Here is a 16748-nt window from a genome sequence, read left to right on the forward strand (position 1 = left end):
CAATAGCCTTGACAACAAAAAACACAATACCTAGGAATAAATCTAACCAAGGAGGTGAAAGACCTCTACAATGAAAACTGCAGAAAGAAATTGAAGAAGACCTCAGAAGATGGAAAGAAATCCCATGTTCATGGATAAGCAGAATTAATATTGTTAAAATGCCCGTACTACCTACCAAAAGCTATATACAGATTGAATGCAATCCCCATCAAAATACCAATGGCATTCTTCCCACAACTAGAAAAAAACTGTACTAAAATTCATTTGGAAGAATTTCAGACCCAGGGCTGGGGTTGTGGCTTCATGGTAGAGCACTCACCTAGCAGACATGAAGCGCTGGGTTCAGTCCTCAGCACCACATAAAGATAAATAAATAAAGATATTATGTCCATCTACAACTAAAACATATTAAAAAAGAAAAAGAAAAAAATATATCAGACTCAGAATAGCCAAAGCAATTTCAAGCCTAAACAGCAATGCCAGAGACATCAAAATACCTGACTTCAAATTTACTACAGAGCTATATTAACAAAACTGCATGGTATTGTCAAAGAAATAGACATACAGACCAGTGGTACAGAACAGAAGACACGGAGATAAACCCATACAGTCATCTGATCCTTGACAAAGGTGCCAAAAACATATATTGAAGAAAGACAGGCTTTTAACAAATGGTGCTGGAACAACTGGTTGTCCATATGTAGAAGAATAAAACTAGATAAAACTTATCTCTCACTCTACACAGAAATCAACTCAAAGTGGATCAAAGACCTAGGAACTAGGCCAGAAATTATGCAATTCCTAAAAGAAAATGTAGGGTCAACACTCCAGCTTTTAGGCACAGGCAACAATTTCTCATTAGGACCTCTAAAGCTCAGGAAATAATGCCAAGAGTTAATAAATGGATTGGTATCAAATTAAAAAGCTTTTACACAGCAAGGGAAAGAATTAGGAACATGAAGAAAGGACCTACAGGACAGGAGAAAATCTTTGCTATCTGCTCTTCTAACAAAGGATTAATATCTAGAATACAAAAAGAACTCAAAAACTTGACACCAAAAAAAACCAAATAACCCAATTAATACATGGACAAACAAATTAAACAGATACTTCTCAAAGGACAAAATATACATGGCCAACAAATATATGAAAAAAATATTCAACATCATTAGCAATTAGGGGAATGCAGATCAAAACTATACTCAGATTTTACCTCACATACTAGAACGGCAATAATCTAGAATACAAAAATAATAAAAACTGGAGAAGATATGGAGAAAAGGAAGACTTTTCCACTATTGGTGGGATTGTAAATTAGTACAACTACTATTGAAATCAGTATGGAGGCTCCTCAAAAGACTAGGCATGAAAACTCCATATGACCCAGATATACCACTCCTCATTATTTATCCTGAAGAATTAAAGTCATCATACTGCAGTGTTACACACATACTCGTTTTACAGCAGCACAATTTATAGGAGCCAAACTATGGAACCAGTCTAGGAGTTCATCAACAGATGAATAGACAAAGAAAATGTGGTATACATACACAATCAAGTTTTATTCAGCGTTATGGTTTCAATGTGAGATGTCCCCCAAAAGCTCACATGTGAGACAATACAAGAAGATTCAGAGGAGTAATGAAAATGAAAGAGTCTTAAACCAATCAATAAATTAATCCCCTGATAGGGATTAAATGAGTGGTAACTGAAGTAGTAGAAACGTGGCTGGAGGAGTTGGGAATTGGGGGCGTGGCTTTGGGGTATATATTTTTATATGGTGAATGGAGTTTCTCTCTGCTTCATTATTGTCATGTGAGCTGCTTCCCTCTGCCACACTCTTATGCCATGTTGTTCCTGCCTCACTTGGAGCCTTGAGGAATGAAGCCAGCTGTCTATGGATGAAGACCCCAAAACCATGAGCCCTCAAGTAAAACATTCCTCTACAATAATTCGGATTGGATCTTTTAGTCACAAGTGGTGGAAAAGCTGACTAAAACATTCAGTCCTAAAGAAAAATGAAATTATGGCATTTGCAGGAAAATGGATGGAAGTAGAGACTATTATGTTAAGCAAATTAAGACATCGACAGTTAAGTGTTCTATGTTCTCTCTTGTATGCAGAAGTTAGAGAGGAAAAAGGAAAAGAAAGGTGGGGTGAATCTCCTAAATATCAAAGGTACATCAGTAGAGAAAAGGGTTCAAGGGGTGGAGGTGGAGAGAGATGGGGGAAGTGCTGGGGAGTGATATTGGCACATATAAATATGTAACAACAAAGCCCATAATTTATGCACCAAAGCACTAATAAAAAAATATATGGATAAAACGAAAAAATAAAAAGAGCTAGGGATGTGGCTCAGTGGTAAATGTGCCTCTTGGTTCAATCCTTAGTACCAAAAAAAGAATAAAAATAGACATATAACAAGTTTAGTAGATCTTAGATAAAATGTAATGACCAGCTTTTTTCTAACAAATTTAAACCTCAGTAAAGTGAACATATTCCTAGAAAAATATAACTTATTAAGAAGAAATTAAAACTTTGCTATCTACAACCATGAAAAAAGAAAACTTTCCAACAAGAAATAGTAGGTCCATATGGGTTTTTTTGGTTTTTGTTTGTTTGTTTTATATTTATTTTTTAGTTGTAGTTGGATACAATACCTTCATGTTATTTATTTTTATGTGGTGCTGAGGATCGAATCCAGGGCTTCGCACATGCTAGGCGAGTGCTCTACTGCTGAGCCACAACCCCAGCCCCAGGTCAGTTCCTATACCTGCAACTATAACAAGTATTTAAGGAACAAATAATTCCAGTCTTATCCAGACTCTCTCAGACAACAGAAAATGAGGCCACACTTGTATCAAAGAGTGGGAAGTGGGCAGGTGGACTCTGCCAACAAAGGAGAGAATAGCATTTGGGGTGCTGAACAGTGTGCCATTCTGCCCTCTTTACACAAGTGGCAGTCTTTGACCTCTCAGTCCCCTACACACCTATAAACTCCACTTCAACCCTCTTCTGAACAGTCATGGCAGAGCTCCCTCAAACTAAATTCTGAATGGAAATGGGCAAGTGTACATTCCACAAACATTACTAATGACTGTTCTATGTTGATCCTCCTAAGAGAAGTGATGGACAAGATGAAGGACTGTTCAGAGCAGGGACTCACCAATCAGCCATTAACAACACAACTGACATCATTTATGGGCCAAGGTGAATCATCCCAATCTTGATTAGAACTTTTTCTAATTCCACACACACACAAAAAAAAATTCCTTTCTTTTTATAAATCTAGACACTAATCAGGATTGGCAGAAAGTCCCAACAGGGCAACTTCTTTAACTGTCATTAAACAGATTCCTTTTAAATATTCCTCTTCAATAAAGACTAAAAAAAATATATGGATAAAACGAAAAAATAAAAAGAGCTGTATGAGTAACCTCCTGCCACAGCAAAGAGAAATAAGTGGCCCTCTGCCCTGACCATGTGGCTCTCTGGTTCTATGCCAGGAGTAGTCTGATAGAGTAGCCATTAAACCTGTTAGTTCACAAATTAAGGCCTATATAAAATTAACGTTTGTGACAGATGCTCTGTGCCATCCAGAGGGATGTAATTAAGCAATATATAGTTCAATATCGACTTTCAACAGTGTAATTCAATTATCCTGTTATTTGCAGACAGAATCACAGGACTAATGAGGAGAAAGATTAGATCAAAGTTAGCATTATATGGGAAGCTATTAACAATGGTCTTTTACATTAGAAAGAAATCATTATTGACAGTGGTCCTTGGGGTTTTAATAATCATTTCTTTCCAACCTTCTGATTAGTCACGCCTAACATACACTCACTCAGAATTCAAGAATTCAAGTTTACAAGGAGTGTCATTGAATACTCCTACTTATACTTATAAGACATTTCTTCTGGAATTTACAAGAACTGATTTCTATTCTTCACACATCCCAAATCACTGGTCACCTTGAAAGGAGAGTCATCACACTGTGCCTTTGGAGGGGCATATTTGCCATTAGGACTACTTTCAGAGTATGAGTGGCCCAATTATTCATAGGATAATCATCTGCATTGTTTTTTCTGTTAATTCGGGGAGGGAATAGACTTTTTGCATTAAAAGTTAACTACATAAATATTGATCTCACATGCTCAAAATGTACTATTAAAAAGAGTTTTAGAAAATGAACAGTAACCTATTATAATATAAATTAATTATAAAGGGAAATTCCTTATCATGTAGTATTATGATCATTAATACATATTATTGAAGAAATTATATCCATTTTAGTGAGAATCTTTGTTGTTGTTTTTTTCTCTATAAATAGCTACTATTGGGGGGTGGTACAGGAAGCCCACAAAAATTTCTTCTATGGAAATAAGTGAATTGCCTTTTCAAAACATGAGAGAATACAGTCCTTGGGTACTTGGGTACTCACCAGATGCAAAAGCAACTGTATTTTGGTAGTAGTAGTGGTAGTAGCATTGCCTGATGTCATTGAACCTCAAATTAATATGAGGAAGATTTAAATCTTCACAAAAAATATCACTTCTGCAGAATCTGTGATATCATAATATGTGGCAGGGTTTCAATCTTCATTCCAGCAGTGCCACCTTTTGAGTAATGGGACTCTTGTTTGGAAGGAAAATGTGTAATAAGAACAAAAACCACTCAAGCTAAAGAGATTATGACCAAGAACATGACAGCATCCTCCTCTTTATTAACTCTTTTCTCCTACAGACAGCCCCAAACATCAACATAAGACCAACCCAGGAATGAAAGGAACCTGAATGCAAATTTTAGTATTGCCATTTACCAGCACTGTGTAAAAACATACCGTGTTATATTATACCATAAGGTGATAAAAATAATATTAATACCAATATCAATAAAACATGTAATAACTTAGACCAAATGAGCACTTACTAAGTATCAGATACTATTTTAAGTGCCTTATTTGCATTATTTTAATCCTTACAATAATATAAAATAGGTACTATTATTACTACTATTTTATCCTTAAGGAAACTGAGGCCCAGAAGAATTAAATAATTTGTTAAAGATCTCACAGTCAGTAACAAGTGGTTGAGCTGGGATGCAAACCCGAACAGTTGAACTCTGTGGACTACATTAAGAACCACCAAAGTTCCTTTTTTTGGCCCAGACGGCCCAACCATTTTGAAAATGAGAATAGTATATGAATAACCTTGAGAAAAAAATGTCATCAATAAAGGCATCTAATAATTATAGTTCCTCTCATCAAGAAGAGTATAGATTGCAGGCTCTCCAGACACTAATAACTTCAAAATTTAATTATCTGTCAAATGTCTGTGTGGGCTAATTACAACACAGGATATTGTTCACAGGACCTATCAACTACTGAGTTTTCAAAAATAGTGATTTGATATTCCACAAGAATTATCCAAAGGAAGGCACAAATTGAGAAAAGAACAAAGTTCACTAAACAGCCAAATACAAGATAGATACAGAAACCAATATTGAACTCCTAACCAATGAAAAGGACATCCTATTCACAAAAGTAAATAAAATAAACATGTGACAAATATGTATTAGATAGCTATGTGTGCTACAGACAATCAAAGCACTGGAGAGATAATGGCAGATCCTATGTCCTCATAGAATTTAAATTTGTAAATTTAAATTTTTAAATCTGGTGTAGGAGGCAGACAATAAACAAAGAGACCAACATGAATGTAATAGATAAGGTGATGATAATAATATAAAAACATATAAACAGATTATGAGGTCAGAGAGTGAAGTGGGATGCTGTATTAGTCAGGGAAGACCTTCTCATATGGTGACATTTCAGCAGGAATCTGAGTGGATTTGGAGGACAGCTTTCTAGGAAATAGGACAGCAAGCACCAGGGCCCTGAGGCAGGCAGCGCAGGCGACTAAAATGAGATAAGTCAGGGGGAAGTGGAAGAGATAAAGAGATAAAGACAGCAAAGGCCAAATCACATTATGACCTTGCCGGCCATGGTAAGGATTTTAGATATTATCCTGAGATGGGAGCCAATAAGAGTTTTGGAGAGGGGAGATATGTGATTTAATTTATATTTTCAGAAATATTTAATTTATATTTCAGAAAACTATATATCAATCTTGTAGGCCCTGAGCAAGTCCAGTGGTGAATATGCAAGCCTCATACAATGAAAACCACAAAATGCAGATGGGAGACATAAGGGCTTTAATATATGAGAAGCCTACTGTATCCTAGAGAAGGAAAACTCAACATGATAAAGATTTCCTGTCCTTCATCAGCATATCAAGAGCTAACACTTTATGGTGCTTACTATGTGCCAGGCACTTTTCTAAGCACCTTACATGGGTTAACAAACAACCCCTTAATTCGGGTACTATTATTATTCCCATTTAAATATGAGGAAACTGAGGCACAAACTATTATTATTAGCCAGTCTGAAGGTCTGATCCTCTGGCTCTTATCTCAACACAAGGAAAGGCGCCTCTGGGAGCTTCCAAATCAGACTTTCTAAAAGTGTGGCTAGGATCAGAACCAATACCTGTAGTCTACCCACCAGTATTCTTCCCTACCAATCTGCAAAGAACCAATCTTTAAAGAATGCCTTGGAATATCTTAGATTTTCTCTCTATAAAGCTCTCATGCCTGTTCTAGACAGAAAAGTCCAGGGAGCCCATCCAAATGGAATTCAAGATGGAGGAGCAAGGAAATGGGAGGAGGAGGGAGCACTTTGTTTTGGAAGGTCAGTGGGTTAGGTCTCCCAGGTTCCATACAACCTACACCTAACGCCCCTCCCTCCACAACCTTCCCAGATTTTCAGTTAAAGATCCTGGGCCAAGGTAAGGCCTTTATGATCCAGTTAAAAAATCCTTTCTCAGAGAAATACAGGGGTTTTCCAGAGGCTACCTTACTTTGGGAATGCCTGCATGGATAAATTAGGAGGCAGGAAGAGGCACCAATGCCACAAAAGGCTGCCTTCTTTAGGAAGTGTCTTATTCATTCCTCCACAATTCAATATGGTCAAGATATCAGTTCTTCCCAACATGATCTATAGATTCATTGTGATTCCAATCAAACCTCAACAAGTTATGTTGTGGATATCAACAAATTGATTCTAAAGATTTTATGGAGGGTAAGGAAAAAGACCCAGGCTGGCCAACACAATATCGAAGAAAAACAAAATTGAAGGACTGACATGATCTGATTTTAAGACAAACTATAAACCTATTGTAATCAATACAGTGTGATATTGGCATAAATAAAGACAAATATATCAGTGGAATAGATTATAGAGCTCAGAAATAGTTCCATATAAACACAGTCAGCTGATCTTTGCCAGAGGAACAAAGGCAATACAATGGGAAAAGGACAGTCTTCTCATTCATCCCTCATACCTCCCTCTCCCAGGGGCTCACTCCTCAGCAAGGGGATTAGAAGTTCTGACCACCTCAGCCAGTCTGAAGGTCTGATCCTCTGGCTCTTATCTCAGTGCATGGAAAGGAGCCTCTGGGAGCTTCCATCAGACTTTCTAAAAGTGTGGCTAGGAAATCCACTCTCTTGGTTTCTTCTCAGTAAGTCATCAGATACCCTAACCTAGAACAACACATCCTAATCTATGGAGACTCTGAAAATCAGGACATTAGTCATGGCCTCCTAAGGGCCCATTTGTTCACAGAGAAATTAAGAGCCTGACAGAAGACAGCTAGACCATGTTACAGAGCTACCCAAAATATGATGAAGCTGTGAGACATAGACAACCTCCCTCACTCCAGGCTCCAACATCCAGAGCCCTCTGTGAGTCAGATGTATTTCTGCACTATGTAGAGAGCAAATGCCTAAACAGGGGCAGTGTCAGGTATCCTGAGCAATTCCTGGGGTCAAGCTGCATTCAGCCCCATACCTTCTTTCCTCATTTCCTCCAGCCATAGCTCACACAATGGAGAATTGAGACCCAAAGAAGCATACCCTGTCTGCAAAAAAGACCATTGGACTATATCATGCAAGGTCAGAAAGATGACCCTGAGCCTTTTGGAAAAAATTTGTTATAATCAATATAACTTTCTGGTTGCTCCCTTCAAGGAATTAATCAGTCAGAATGGTCCACTGGCAATATTGTTGAATTACCCACAATTTTGCCAACTCCCTTCTAGAGAAAGTCCCCTACTGGCCAATTAAAACATTAAGACAAAATACTTGAGATGTATAAAAAGCAATATGGCTTCTTATGCAATATAGAATATTATTAGGTGAATCAGTACAAAACTGCCTCCCATCTTCTAAACACATTGGAGAACAGCAGAGAAGTGAATACTGAGTAGGTGGCAAAGTCTGCTCAATTTTGAGTTTCAGCTCAACTCTAATAAGTCATGGTATGCTCTGAAACTTTTAAAATAGAATCAATCTCATTGCACTTAAACGGTCTTGCATTTATAATCCCAACAGTGGTACACTCAGAATGTATCATAGACCCCTATGAGATATGAGAGAGTTCTCCAAGTTTGTATATTAGAAAGAAAAGAGATGGCACATACCTTTAACCTATTTTAAATTAAACCTAACAAAGGGTTTCTCTCTATGCGAAAAAAAGAAAGAAAGAAAACAAATGTAAGAAAACCTTTTCTGAGATGTGAAAAACTAAAGATCCATCATCGGGATCCCAAGTGTACCTGCAATGATCCCATCCATCTGCTCCAAGGCAGCTTCCAGGGCATGACTAGCATCAAATGCCATGACTCTTTTTGCCTGCTTAGTCTCTTCTTCCTGTTACTGAAAATTCAAATACAGAATAAAGAAAAAAGTTACAGAAGTTCCACATTACATACTTAAGACCACAAAATGCTTTAAATTCATTATCACACCATGCATTTACATTAAGAATTCCAGTAGCTGAAGTATAATTTCTGACATCTCTATGGTCTTCCCCTCCTGGCACAAGTGCTTTTTGTCTATGAATCTTTAGCACATGATCCCATTTACTTATTTTTTTTTTAAGAGAGAGCGAGAGAGATAGAAAGACAGAGAGAGAGAGAGAATTTTTTTAATATTTATTTTTTAGTTATTGGCGGACACAACATCTTTGTTTGTATGTGGTGCTGAGGATCAAACCTGGGCCGCATGCATGCCAGGCGAGCGTGCTACCGCTTGAGCCACATCCCCAGTCCCCATTTACTTCTATAATGAAAAGTCACTAGGGCTCTCCAGAATCACCAGAAGCAGCAAGACCCAATTGTTACCTCTCCATACTGATAGCTCCAAGCTCCAGAAGCACTAACCACCACTGGGGAAGGCTCCACTGTCTTACAGCTGCATTTGCCTCACACCTGCAAGGCTTTCCTTGGATGGGTATGATTCAGGTAAGAGGCCTCAGCTTCCAGTTTCCCTTCTCCAAATGGGCTAGCATGTCCTGCCTAGGAAGGCCAAAGGTACAATGATATAAAGAGAACACTGTCCAGGAATACTGTGTCTGACCAATCTCAGATGCACCCTATCCGGCACTATTCAAGGTTTAGAATTTCGCCCTATTGGGGATGAGGAACATCTCCGAGGATACATGGAACAGCCACTTTCCTGAGGCTGTATTTCCCCTTTAAGAGCTTGATAAGTAATGACAGGGCCATCTCTGGACAACTCTGCTTCTTAGAGTTCAACTGTCTTCTTGCAGCCTCATCTCATTTTTCTTGTTTCCTGAGATCAAGGAAGATCTTATAACAGCATTTGTAATTCTAAGAGACTTAGCTCATGTTTGTCAACTGGAGCAGGAGTCTTTGTTTGCTCATTCAGCAAAATCCATGAGTATGCCTAATGGCATCAGAGCTCAGGAAAACAGAGATGTGGCTCTCACACATGCACAGGCCAGGAAATGGATGGTTCTGAGCATCTCTCCTAGTTTTCCCTGTGAAGTTGGACCTTTGGAGTGAAGAGAAGAAAGGGGGCTCTACATGGAAGTAGCTCTGGAGATGGTATAAATAAGCATTTCAGAACCACATGGAACCATGCTGGACTGTACCAGACAGTAGCAGTTGAGTTCATAGGCACTAGAGTTATGGCCAGAGCCCATACCTTGCTCTACCATTTACTGTGTAATCTCTGAGCCTAAATTTCCTTATCTGTAAAAGGGGATAACAAAACCTAATTCACAGGATTGAGTCATGATTAATTAATCATTAAGGCTTCATAGTGAGCACTAAGCACATTCCTTTGCACAAAATAAGTGCTCAATATTAGTTAGCTATTGTTATTCTTTGTTTTTCAAGTGACGAGATAACCTCAGGACATATTTTTGTCAAAACAGCTCACAAAGTTAGACTTTAACTAAAAGGATGTGGCCCAGGGAGAGAGAACCCTTTGGAAACTGTGGAGCTCATATATGTGTCATCTTGAACCCTGATAAGCTCAAGCCTCTGATTTGCTTGAGCCTGGCAAAGGAGGACAGCCATTCTGCACATGGAGGGGCAGGGCATTGATTCACAGGGACAAAGGCCAAGGAAGGCTCAAAAGCAATACGCATTAGGCCTCAGGACAGAACTAGTGCACAGTTAGCTTAAGAGAATGACAATGGGAGTTCCCACAGGGGGTGGGGAGTCCTACTGGCACCTCAGGTTCCTGGAAGGAGCCAGACAAGACTGAAACAAAGACCAGAAGTATTGTGAAGTGAGAAGAGCAGCTCCAGCTGCTCCAGAGTAACACAGTATGTAAATCTGGGATGGGAAGGGAAGCAAGCTTGAGTTGGGATGTAAGAAGAGGCTGCAGGAAAAGGAGGGGTAGCAGAAATGGCATCAGCAGATTCCCTCTTGTTCAGCCATAACATTAAAAGTTTGAAATACTTCCCTCCAAAAACGTCCCACTGCTCTTCTGAAAAAAATCCAAAATCCTTACTGTGATCTACCAAAAAGTCACTACAGAGTCTGGCCGGCCCAGCCTCACATCTTCTCCTCAGGCTTCTCAGGCTTCAGCAGCATTTTCTCCCGAGGGCTCACAATCACACCAAGAAAATGTCCTTTCTGTAAGTGGACACCTGCCATCCTCTCTGCCATGAACTCACTCCCCAGCTCTCCGCAGGGTTAGGGCTGACTATTCTTATCCTTCAGGTCTCAACTCCAAAGTATCTTCTGAGAGAGGCCTCCCCAGATACCCCTAATCTAAAGCAGCCCTGTGAAGCACAGTAATTCCAAATTATTTTTTCTTGCTTCCACCTGAAGGCAGGGGGACCCTGTCTGCCTTATTTTCCCCTATTCTCAGTATCTAGCATGATGCCTGGCACAAGGAAGTTTATGAATAAATACTTGTGAATAAATGGATGAATCCATGCAACCAACATCTCCTAAAGTGTCCTGGGCACTGGGGGAATACTGATAAATCAGATCTTGTACCTGCTCCCGTGGACCACAGAGTCGAGCAGAGAAGACAGAAATTGAACAAATAATTATGGTACACTTTTAGGTGTGCTTTTAAATGTAGGTATGCAGTTTCCCTGAATCTTGAAGGATGAGTAGGTGTTTTCTCAGAAGATAAGGAGAATGGCATTCCAGACAGGGCAGTACATGAAAGACAGGGAAGCATGCAAGGGCAGGATGGAGCTGGCTACGGTCAAAACAGTTGACGTTAAAAAGGACCATCCAGCCACTCAAGATGAGTCAAAACCTTCCACAGAATTCACATAAGCAGGACAAGGGCAATAAAAGAGGAGCTTGGGAACCACAACCGCTCCTTTCAGGGATCTGGATACCAGTGCATAACAAATCAAGTGATCTCAGATGGAAGTACTACAAAGATTTTTAAAGAAAGATCTCATATTTTAAGAGACTGGGCCCATGGATGAGCTGTGGCTGGCCCATTTGGGGCCTCAGTATCAGGGTGAAAGTTGGGAGGGCAGTTAGGAGGTACTGCCCAAGGGCCCAAAATATGACCCCCTGCAACAGAGGAGCCTCAAAAGAACATGGGCCCTCTGCCCAGTGATGAGTTTATACTTGGCAAACAAAACTGGGTGGACTCGTAGGAGCTGGCCTGAAGTGGGGCATGAGTCAAAGTTATCCTAGTCACAATTCAGGAGCTGGGACAGTGAGATTGGGGAACCTTCTCGGAGCAGAGCTGATTAGCTCAGCTCTAGACCTGCTGGGTCTGAGGTGACAGCAGAATACCTGGATAAGAAGGAGTCCCTGCCTACCCTGGCACAGTGCTGCTATGAGGTAGGCATCAGATATGGAAGGGCTGAAGGTAGCATAGGTGTAAGGCCTCCTGCCCCCATCTGTGAACACAATTTTACTGGATCAGGGAAGCCGTGATGTCACTAGCCATGCCCATTCTGGCAGCTAATAGTGGTTTTCTTCCCTACTGTCTAGGTTAGAGTTCCCATCAGCAAAGAACACATGATGGGGCAATCCCTTCCCTTAAGAAAGGAGGTTTAAAGAAAAAATTGAAAAACAACAATAGTGTTGTATTCTTACAACACCACTGACACCAAACGTGTTTTTTTTTTTCCTACACCAAGCAATTTCTAAATTGTCTGTAGGACTCCAACTGGTGTCCTACAATTCAATTCATTTCTTTTTTTTTTTTTTTTTTTTTTGGAACCCAGAGCTTTGTGCATTTGAGGCAAGCACTCTACCAACTGAGGTATATCCCCAGCCCCCTACAATTCAATTCAATTCTGACACTACTTGAAGTTAGCATAAGATCCCACAAGTTGAGGACTCAATCCCACAAGACTATCCCTACTCTAGATGCCAATCAAAACTCCAGGTTTCCCTTTTGACTGACCAGCTATAAATCAGGGATTCCCAAACCCCTTCCTCAGATTGAATAATTTGTTAGAACAGCTCACAGAAGTCAGGGAAACATTTTACTTATGTTTATTATAAAGAATACAACTCAGTGACAGCCAAATGGAAGAGATGTATTTGGCAAGGTGTAGGGGAATGGGGTCAGGTAGGGCTTTGGTGCCTTCTCTAGAGGTGACTCACAGCACCTTTATGGGTTCATCAACCTGAAGGTTCTCCAAACTTAGGATTTCACATGGACATTTCATTATACAGGCGTGATTGATTAAGTCATTATTCATTCAATCATTGGTAATTGAACTCAATTTCCAAACCCTTTCCTCAACCCCAAGATGAAGGGTAAAGGATTAGAGCTGGGGCTGAATTTCTAATCCTCTAATCATGGATGGTTCCTCTGGGAATCAGTCCCCATCCTTTAGGAGTCATCTCATTAGCATAAACTCAGGTATGGTTGAAAGGGGCTTGTATAAATAACAAAAGGTTCTTCTCTCACCCCCATGCAAGGATTTTAGGAGCTCTATGCTAGGAGCCAGGAAAAAGATCAAATATTTTATTTCTTATTATAGCACAATATCACAAGTCTCCGAGGCAAACGTGTCATGTGACAACAAATAGTGTGTTCTGCATCTTCCATGCCTGTTCCTCCCCACAAAGACACATATCTCCTCCAGGAGCTGAGTTCATTGGAAATTGGGGCTTATGTGTGCAAAGTTCCAGAGGCAATATGCCAAGAGGTCTTCTAGATGGAAGTAAGGTTCAGAAGCCAGAGGGAGCATCCAAAAGAGGCACCAATCCAAAGGGGCTAAGAAAGAGAGCCAGAAGCCACGTCAAAATGTAGACACAAGTGAAATCAAAGTGATGTCAAAAGTTAATAGTAGGAACTTAACTCATTTTCCCTACCAATGAAAGGACAGCTGTCACAGCTATCCAAGGCCTGACAAAGAACAGATAACAGAATAATAGAGACTCTAAATAGGGGTACCAATCAGCCCAGGAAGGAGAGGAGCAGGATAAAGAAGGACATTGATCTTAACATGCTTGATACAGTGAAAGCTGTTATGTTATACAAAAGCAGTTATCATCTCTCTGAACACTTAACACAGCCCTGCATTTGTCCCTAGTGAGCAGGTGTACTTCTTATGCCAAGAAATGGGCTCATCCCTGGCCACAGATATAAGGAAAGGTATGTTGTTTAAGCAAAGGTGTGGTCCATTCACCATTCATCCCTCCCTTCATTCTCAGGCTCTATGCATGCTGTCATCTTCCTGTCTATGAGTGACTAAGGCTACAGCTCCCACTAAGATAAGACTTTACCCTCCTCTTTGCTACTGGTCAGAGAGAAAATGCCGCTCTAGCTGTAAAACCAGCCAATCAAACAGTCACGTCTTAGAGTAGCAATATGTGATGATGGATCTCATGGACACATGAATTGCACCACATAAAGGCCAACTTAGCACCTTAAGATGATTAAGGTGCAGGACCAGTAAGGGAGTCATAATTTGCCATCCATCATCTGATATGCTCTGATGCAAACAGTGATTCATATAGTATATTAACTACTTTCACATTTAGCAAAAGGAACCAAAAATAGGAATAACTGGGCAACATATGCCTGGGACAAGTAAACCTTACTGATCACAAGCTTCCACTGAGTCACAAGCTTCCATTCTACTTTCTATTTTTTTTTCTCTCAGTAAAAGTGATTGGGGGTTGTAATTTTTGTTTGAGTTAGGTTCACACATCCTGGGTGGAGTGATGAATAGGAGAACAGAGCTAGGAGTCCCTGACAATCCTGTATCTGGAAACAGCTGAGCCAGAGCTGGGACCTGACTCCTCAGCAGCTGCATCCAGCAACCCTGCATCGAAGGCAAGGTGCAGGGAAAGATCCTCAATCAGGGACCCACCACAGAACTTGGATTCATCTCATACCTTTCCCCTTCCCCAAATGGCCAACAGATGATAAAGAAGTAGCAGCATATCACAAGAAACTATAAGTCTTTCCTCCATAATTTAAAGGCCTCCCATAAACCATAGCTGTTCTTTAGTAGTTATTTTAAGAAACACCTTTTGCTATCCTTAAGCTTGGGAGATAGCCTCTAAAAGGATATAAGAACCAGGTGTGGTGGCTCACCCCTGTAATCCCAGTGACTCAGGAGGCTGAAACAGGAGGATCTCAAGTTTGAGGCCAGCCTCAGTAATTTAGCAAGGCCCTGTGCAACTTAGTGAGACCCTCTCTCAAAAATAAAAATAAAAGAAAGCAGGGGCTGGGGCTCAGTGGTTAAGTGGCCCTGGGTTCAATTCCTGGTACCAGAAGTAAAAATAAATAAAAAAATATAAGAGACATATCTCTTTAGGATAATAAGAACAAGAAGTTATTTGAGTGTAAGGAAGAGGAGAAAAATGAAGGAAATTGCTGGCAATGTCTGAATCCTTAAACACATTCCATATCAACTTATAACAACCAAGAACATAGGTTGTATAGCCAGACTTGGGTTAAAATATGGGCTCTGCCACATCATTCTGTGAGTCCTCACACAACTTATTTAACTTCTCTGAATGTCAACGTGTCATCTATAAAATCAGTTAAAACAAATCTTATTGTTATAGGCAAAAGTCAAGGAGACCTCATGTAAATATATCAGATTGAACCCAAACATCTAATTTAGCTACCCACTCAAACAAGTATAGAAGAGTTTATTTTGAAAAACATAAACCACAAGGACACAGAGCATGAGAAAGGAGACATAAGGGAGATGCCAGAGTAACAGTGATACAATAAACATAAAAGGAGGGCCAGTTCTGAAGCTCAGAAAGAGGTTTCTTCAGTAAAGTGAAACTGGCAGAACTTCTGATGCACCTAAATATCTACAAGATCTGTATAATTGGTGAAGAATTGTGTGATTCAATGATAAGAAAACAAACCACACAAATAACAAAAGAACTACACAGAAACCAAGAGTATTATAATCATATCCTTATGATAAAACACCACGTACTGATCTCACTGAAACTGCATTAGCAGAATGGAATGGATGGAAACGCGCCTGTGGGTGAGAGGGAAAAACTGGATTTCTAAGCTCTTCTGAGTTGAATTCTTACCTTCTGGACTTATAAGGAAATTATAAGTCACTGGATAATGACAACTAAAAATAAATAAAGAAGGAGAACATACATTTTAAGAGATAAAAATAAAAATACTAAAAGAATTTTAAGTGGCTACATCTGAGAAAGACAGTGGGGTACATAGGTGGAGAGATAGCTACGTTAAGAAATCATTTATAATCATCAACTCCTTAAATTGTGTGGCTATGTACTAGTGATCAAATTAAAACAAATAAGGCTGGTGATATAGTTTAATGGTAGAATACTTGTCTAATCTGCCCAAGGCCCTGGATTTCATCTCTAATACTAAAATAAAATAAAATAAAACAAAACAACCAAAAACACCAGGGATAATACACATAGTGTGGCACAATATTAACATTTAATTCAGGTGTGCTCAGTTCTCCTCTTTACCTTACATTGGGCAGGTTTTTGTTAGCTACCTGCTAAGGACTTATTCAACATTATCTCACTTAATCCTCACATGCCAGTTGCATATCATCGTAAAGATATGATTATTTTCCATTATAAATGGGAAAACCAATTAGGCAACTTGCTGGAGAATGCACACTCTTCTTGTCTTTCTTCCACTTTGCTGAGACAGGAACCCACTGAAGGGCTTTGAGCACACTGTGACATGATCTAACTTACCTTTTAAAATGGTTGTTCTGACTGCTGCCTGGAAAACAGACTGCTGGAATGAAGCTGTGAACACAGGAAAGACAGGCAAAAGAAGAAAGTAGCTTGGACCAAAATGATCATAAGAGATGTTCTAATACTGATCTATTGGAGGGAAAAGCCAGTAAGATTCACTGATAGGTTGAACACAGACATGTGAGAGAGAAGTTGAGCACGACCTCA

General features: G+C 39.6%; 1 protein-coding gene across 6 annotated transcripts in view; it reads right to left on the bottom strand.

The window, feature by feature from the left end:
- The window catches only part of Ppfibp2 (PPFIA binding protein 2), a 160372-nt gene that overhangs the window by 117706 nt on the left and 25918 nt on the right, over positions 1-16748 (bottom strand). For all 6 annotated transcript variants that reach the window (XM_071616407.1, XM_071616408.1, XM_071616405.1 and 3 more), the window contains one exon: positions 8676-8775. In XM_071616407.1, the coding sequence (XP_071472508.1) occupies positions 8676-8739 (64 nt within the window). In that variant the 5' untranslated portion in view covers positions 8740-8775. The remainder of the gene's footprint in view (positions 1-8675; positions 8776-16748) is intronic.

This window comes from Marmota flaviventris, chromosome 9 (assembly GCF_047511675.1).
Source record: "Marmota flaviventris isolate mMarFla1 chromosome 9, mMarFla1.hap1, whole genome shotgun sequence".
NCBI lineage: Eukaryota > Metazoa > Chordata > Mammalia > Rodentia > Sciuridae > Marmota > Marmota flaviventris.